At 48.3% G+C, this 6,467-nt stretch overlaps 1 protein-coding gene across 2 annotated transcripts in view; it reads right to left on the reverse strand.

Annotated features, from left to right (window-relative positions):
- The window catches only part of LOC148048567 (mediator of RNA polymerase II transcription subunit 27), a 105,049-nt gene extending 99,029 nt beyond the window's left edge, over positions 1 to 6,020 (reverse strand). For both annotated transcript variants that reach the window (XM_087704665.1, XM_087704664.1), the window contains exons 1-2: positions 5,807 to 6,020; positions 4,035 to 4,179 (exon numbers count right to left, since the gene is read on the reverse strand). In XM_087704665.1, the coding sequence (XP_087560791.1) occupies positions 4,035 to 4,179; positions 5,807 to 6,012 (351 nt within the window). In that variant the 5' untranslated portion in view covers positions 6,013 to 6,020. The remainder of the gene's footprint in view (positions 1 to 4,034; positions 4,180 to 5,806) is intronic.
- Positions 6,021 to 6,467: the final 447 nt, after the last annotated feature.

A 6,467-nucleotide genomic window follows, 5' to 3' on the forward strand; every position in this document is an offset into this window, starting at 1 on the left:
GTCTGCAGGAAAACAACCAAGCTCGGAGAGCACCAAGGACCCCCTCATAAACGCAATTTTCTATAGAAAAGAAAAATCCCCCACCCCCCCCCCCCCCAACCTTTAGAGTCTCTGAATCTGTTATTATGAGTCTACCCAGCCTTTCAGAGAAACCCAAATAACAGGATATGTTGCTTCAGGGAAAATATAAATTGAAGGCGCATTGGCAGGTTTAAAATCCATGCGTTACCCACCATGCTAATTTATGGCTTAAATTAGAAGTTGGAGAGAGCCTGGCTTCTCTGGGCCTGGCATTTAGAAACAGCCTGTTCGGAATTCAAAAAGGAATCTGCGTTCTTTTACATCTTAAAATTCAGGGGAGGGACGGGACTTCGGCTTAAAACTCTTTAGAAAGTAGTGGGGTGCAGAAAGCAGCATTTCAGGTAGCCCTCAACTTCACAACCACAATTGAGCCCACAAATTTCTTTTTGTTAAGTGAGACATTTCCATTTAGAGAGTCAGCCTTTTGCCCCCAACAATCTAGGTCCTCGTTTTACCCACCTCGGAAGGATGGAAGGCCAAAGTCAACCATGAGCCTCTGGTGAGATTCGAAATGCTGGCAGTGGGCAGAGTTAGCCTGCAATACTGCATTCTAACAGGAAGGGAAGGAAGGATAGCACTAACACTTACATACCGTTTCACAGTGCTTTTACAACCCTCTCTAAGCAGTTCACAGAGTCAGCCTCTTGGCCCCCAACAATCTGGGTCCTCATCTGACCCACCTCAGAAGGACGGAAGGCTGAGTCAACCTTGAGCCTGGGGAGATTCGAACTGCTGAACTCAGCTTGCAGTCAGCTGAAGTAGCCTGCAGTACTGCACTCTAGCCACTGGGCCACTTCGGCACATTCTAATCACTACATACCATGGATGGGATGGAAGGAAGGAAAGGAAGGAAGGAAGGAAGGAAGGAAGGAAGGAAGGAAGGAAGGAAGGAAGGAAGGAATGAATTAAGGGGGTTAGGAAGGACAATAACAATAGCACTTAGAATTACCTACCGCTTCACAATGCTTTTACAGCCCTCTGTAAGCAGTTTGCAGAGTCAGCCTCTTGCCCCCCCAACAATCTGAGTCCTCGTTTTACCAACCTCAGAAGGATGAAAGGCCGAATCAACTTAGAGCCTGGTGAGATTCAAACTGCCAAATTGCAGGCGTCTGGCAGCCAGCAGAAGTAGCCTGCAGTACTGCATTCTAACCACTGCGCCAACGTTGCTCCATGATTTTTATTCATTTTTATTTTTTTTTGCTTTTGCTGCAAATTCCAAATTCCTCGCCTATCAAAAACTTAGCAAACAGAACCAGGATAGATAGACAGACAGACAGACAGATAGATATAGATAAATAGACAGACAGACAGACAGGCATAGCGCTTCGGCTTGCAACCCCTCATCTGTTCAATGACGATATCAACATATCAAAAACCATCCGACAGACGCCTCCCGGGGCAAATTATTAGATCTTGAGAGAATAACACCCCCACTTTCATGTTGGCCTTTCTACCCACTCCCCCCACCCCCACCTGATCTCAGCCGTGTGTTTAAAAATACAATCGTTAACGGAAGATCGGCCCAGTCTGGAGGCGCTAAAAATGCCTTGCCTCAGCTCATCAAAAATACAAGAAGCCGTCCGCAAAGGATTCAGGAATTAAAAATTAAATACAGAAAGCACTTCGCCGCTCTTCATTCCATCAAACGGGCTCTTCACAGGCAGGGCCAAACGAGAGAGAGAGAGAGAGAGAGAGAGAGAGAGAGAGAGAGAGAGAGAGAGAGAGAGAGAGAGAGAGAGAGAGAGAGAGAGAGAGAGAGAGAGAGAGAGAGAGAGAGAGTGAAAGAGGCTTGCTGAATTATTCCAGATGCTCTTATTTAAAACAGCTGCTGAGGCTACCGCCCAGCGACGCAACCTCGCGAGCCGCTTGAAAGTGCTGCATCATGTCGCTGCATTGTAGACCCAGCCAAAAGAAGCCCAAAGCCCTCCGAGGAGGGGACGTTCGAATCCCAGGTTTTCAGAGAACAGCGAAGAGGGAGTTCTCAAACCGTAGCCAGATCCCAACGTTTATATTTAAAATAAAAGTAAACCACGCTTAAGTCTCCTGGGTCAAGGTTAGGTTTCAAAGGGACTCGCCCGTTTAGTTTGACTTTGGTTTATTGACACACTGGCTACAAGAAGGTTGCGGAAACATTTCATGACCCATCTAAGTAACTGTTGTGGCCCGCCAGCAGAGCTGGCAGCAGATTTGGGCAGTGAGGAGGTTGGGGAGGAAGATGGGCCAGTCCTGGAGTCTGGGGAAGGCTCGGATGAAGGCTCTGTGTCGGAGGCAGAGAGGGGGCCAGGGCTGTCTGACAGTTATCAGCTGCCTTTGGAGTCAGACATCAGTAAATCAGAAGAACAGCTGGAGCCTGTTCCCAGTGTGCGCATGCGCAGAGCGGCCAGACTAAAAGAACAGCTAAGAAATCAGGAAAGAACAGCTAAGAAAGCCACAGGTGGACGGTGGACAGCCCCTCCCAGAGGGAATAAAAGAGGAGCGAAAGGGGAGGGTGCCTTTGCAGGAAACAATTCATTCCTGCGGTCGTTAAGATTCGTTTCAGGAGTGTGAAGATCTGTCCGTGAATCTCAGAGACTCTGTGCCCAGCCTTTCCTTGCACAGCACCTCATTTAGGAAAATATTTACATGGCAGCTTTCCAAGCTAGATGAGGTCTGTAGTCATAAATACTCCTTTGAAAGACTGTTTGCCGAATGTGAATGAGAGGAATTCACATTTGTTTAATAAAACGGGTTTTGTCGGGACCAGGACTCTGCCTCCTGCTTTTTGGGAAAAGGGTCAGAACAGTAGCATCATCAGGGCTAGTGAGTGGGGCCTGTTCCCTGTTTATATACAATAACTCTCAGCTTGGCTGTCGCAACCCTTCTCCCTTTCAAATTTGAGAAGCAAGAAAGGAAGGATTAAAATCACCCCGGCAATTCCAAATTAATCCCATCCTACCCAGCAAATCATCTCGTCACAACCAACCTCTGCTGGAAGGAAAAGCATGAGAGATTTGGGGGGGGGGGCGCATCATGGACAGTATGCAAGGATACAGATCGGGGAGGGGGTGTAGTTTTGCAAATTGGGGTGCAGCAGAGGCAGGAGGGACATGAGAGTTTGGGGAGTGGGTAAAGGAGTATGTAGCTTGGGTCGGATTGCATAAGTGGAGGGGCGTGAGTGACCCGCACAGCATATCCACCGAGTGCCTAGAGAAGGATACACATGTGGGACAAACTTATCCCAGCAACATTCCCCATGGCTTCCCCAATGACAGATGTTGGGGAAGCCAGCAGGAAACAGTCACAAACAGTGATCACATTGCCAAGCCCCACGATGACATGACCGCAGAGGTGCTGGGACGGTCAGATCTCCGAGGACTAATAATAACCTCCCCATGTTTTCAGCCCCATCGTAACTCCAAACGGTTACTGAGAGAATGCTCGTATGTCAAGGACCATCTGTAAGGTGAAGGTAAAGATTACCATCACACTTATGTGCTAGTCGTTCCCGACTCTAGGAGGCAGTGCTCATCTCCATTTGCAAAGTCGAAGAGCCAGCGCTGTCCGAAGACATTTCCATGGTCATGTGGCCAGCATGACTCAACGCTGAAGGCGCACAGAACGCTGTTCCCTTCCCACCAAAATGGTCCCTATTTTTCTACTTGCATTTTTTACCTGCTTTCAAACTGCTAGGTTGGCAGAAGCTGGGACAAGTCACAGGAGCTCAACCCGTTACACAGCGCTAGGGATTCGAACCGCCAACCTTTCTGATCACCACATCCCTTTGTACTGTACATATAAACAGTCAAAAGGTCATTAAATAAAAGTAGAACAGGCATACACGTTACTCAAAGGACCTTTTCCCCTTTCCGTTCTCTTCCCTGTAGTAACGCCAACGGCAAAATATCCTTCAGTTTGCTGAATGTCAGTGAGAATTAACATTAACACTTTTAAGGATCAAGCCACGGATGATTTACCTTATTTGACCATTTGTAGGCCTGGAGCAGTTGACTATAAAGGGGTGTTTTATCCTGGACAGGATCGAGACTCAAGAGGCCGCTGTTATGGAGGGGGTGATTTTCGGATGGTTTTCCCACCAGGTTACTCAAGCGTTCCAACTCCCTAAAACCAAATCGCGAGGAAAACAGCGTTAGAAAGCATATTGTACACACACACACACACCATTTCCATAAATTCATCCGGGGTGTAATTCAACAATAAACAATCAGTGTGCACTTTCATACGCTCAAGGGGACTAAAATCAAACAGAAAGATCAAACTACAAGTATTCCTTGACTTACAACTACAACGGGGAATGGAATTTCCATGGCTGGGAGGTTGTTCAACGGGTCACATCCAATTTTACAATTGCTTTTGCCACGGTTGTTAAGCGAATGCCTGTTGTTAAGTGAATCATGCAGTCATTAAACAAATCTGGCTTCCCCGCTGACTTTGTTTATTGGAAGCTGGTCCCCCATCCATCCATCTCAAACTACAAGGTTGCTGGGAGTTAGTTGATGGATGGAAGATAGAAGAGTTGATGGCCAGAATATAGAAAATAGAAGAGTTGATGACCAGAAAATATAAGAGTTGATGGATAGAAGATAGAAGAGTTGATGGGTAGAAGATAGAAGAGTTGATGACAAGATAGAAGAGTTGATGGATAGAAGATAGAAGAGTTGATGGACAGAAGATAGAAGAGTTGATGGACAGAAGAGTTGGATAGAAGATAGAAGAGTTGATGTATAGAAGATAAGATGCAGTTGTCCATCCAACAAACCTTCCATTCATACCTCTTAATTTTTATTGTTTATTGCTACCTTTTTTTCCTATTTTATTTCCTGTCTCTGCATTGGCTACTTTAGTTGCATTTTCTGTATTTGCTTCCTTTATTTCCTTATCATAACTCAGAATGTTTTATTTTATTGTTATTTCTGCAGGTTCACTATGTTACTTTTGTTGTGTTCTGCTTGCCTCCAGAGTTTCTTGGTCTCTGTTGGGAGTCTTTTTGAATCGCCCTACGTACAGATGCAACCAGGAATCGCAAGACAGCTAGTCCTTGACTTACCACCATTCATTTAGTGGCCATCCGAAGTTACGATGGCACCGAAAAAACGTGACTTACAACCATTTTTCGCACAGGCGACCTTTGCAGCATCCCCTGCAATTAAAATTCAGGCGCTTGGCAACTGGTTCATCTTTATGACCGTGTGCAGCGTCCCAGGGGTCAGCCGATCCGCTTTCGCGAACAACAAGCATAGTCAATGTGGGGAAGCCAGATTCGCTTAACGTCCGTGTCACTAACGCAACAACAGCAGCGATTCACTTAACAATGGCGGAGAGAAAGGCCGTAAAGCGAGGCCAAAGCTCACTTGGCCAACCCTCTTGTTGGGTAACGGGTATTTCAGGTTTCCATTGCGGTCATAAGTTGAGGACTACCTGCACTGTGACTGGCTGGGGAGGCTCTACAGAAGGGCAGACCAGCCTGCTGTCCTCCAACCGCCAAAGGAGGACCATCATGCCCTGCCCTGCAGTGCAGCATGGAAGTCCCAGATGTATCCCATGCGTTGCCAGTGGATGTGGGTGGATGATGGGCCAGGTGGTCCCACTACCTGAGGAGAAAACAGGCCGAGCCACGCCCACCCTTCCCTGATTATCCTACGGGGCCACGCCCCTCCAGCCGGGCGCCAGAGGAAAGAAGGGGCGTGGCCTCCGCCCGCCCCCGCCCCCCCGTTTGCCCCGCCCTCACCCCAAGTCCCGGCTGACGGAGTGGAGGCTCTCCTGGAAGTTGGCGGCGAAGCCCTTCTCGCGGCCCTCCACGGCCTCCTTGTGCCGCCGGCCCTCCTTGAGGCAATCGAACACCCGCGTCACGCTGGAGCGCAGCGCCTGGATGGCGGCTATGGCCTGCGCGAAGGCCTCCAGGTTCACGCCGGCGCTCAGCACACCGTCCGCCATCTTGCAAAGAACAAAAAAAACAAAAACCAACTGCTCCCTCCTTTCCCTCAGGCCGCGGGGAGCGCCGGGAAATGTAGTCCGTCCGGCGGAAGCGCGCCGCCCGCGTGGCTCCCGCTTTGCAGGAAAGCGGCCGTCGCAAAGCAGTCTGGGAGCAAAAGCGAAGGACTTTTCCCGCCCCCCCCCACACCGCGGAGACTGCCGGGAAATGTAGTTAGTGCGAAGAAACACGTGCGGGGCTTTTTCAGGTGCTGAAAGGGACAGCTCCTCGCTTCCGCCTTTGAATTTAAAATCTTGCTGAATTTCAAAAAAATATGTATTTTGTTTTTATTTATTGCGGGATTTATCAGTTTGATTTGGCTGATTTCAAGTGGCTTTTTACGGTTGCTTCCTTCTTAATAAAGGCCAATACTTGACAGGAAATAATGCTCCTGAGAAAGCTGCATTAACTTAATGTC

This window comes from Thamnophis sirtalis, unplaced genomic scaffold (genome assembly GCF_051295495.1).
Source record: "Thamnophis sirtalis isolate CommonGarterSnake01/CBP01778 unplaced genomic scaffold, rThaSir2_p1.2 scaffold_2, whole genome shotgun sequence".
Lineage (NCBI taxonomy): Eukaryota > Metazoa > Chordata > Lepidosauria > Squamata > Natricidae > Thamnophis > Thamnophis sirtalis.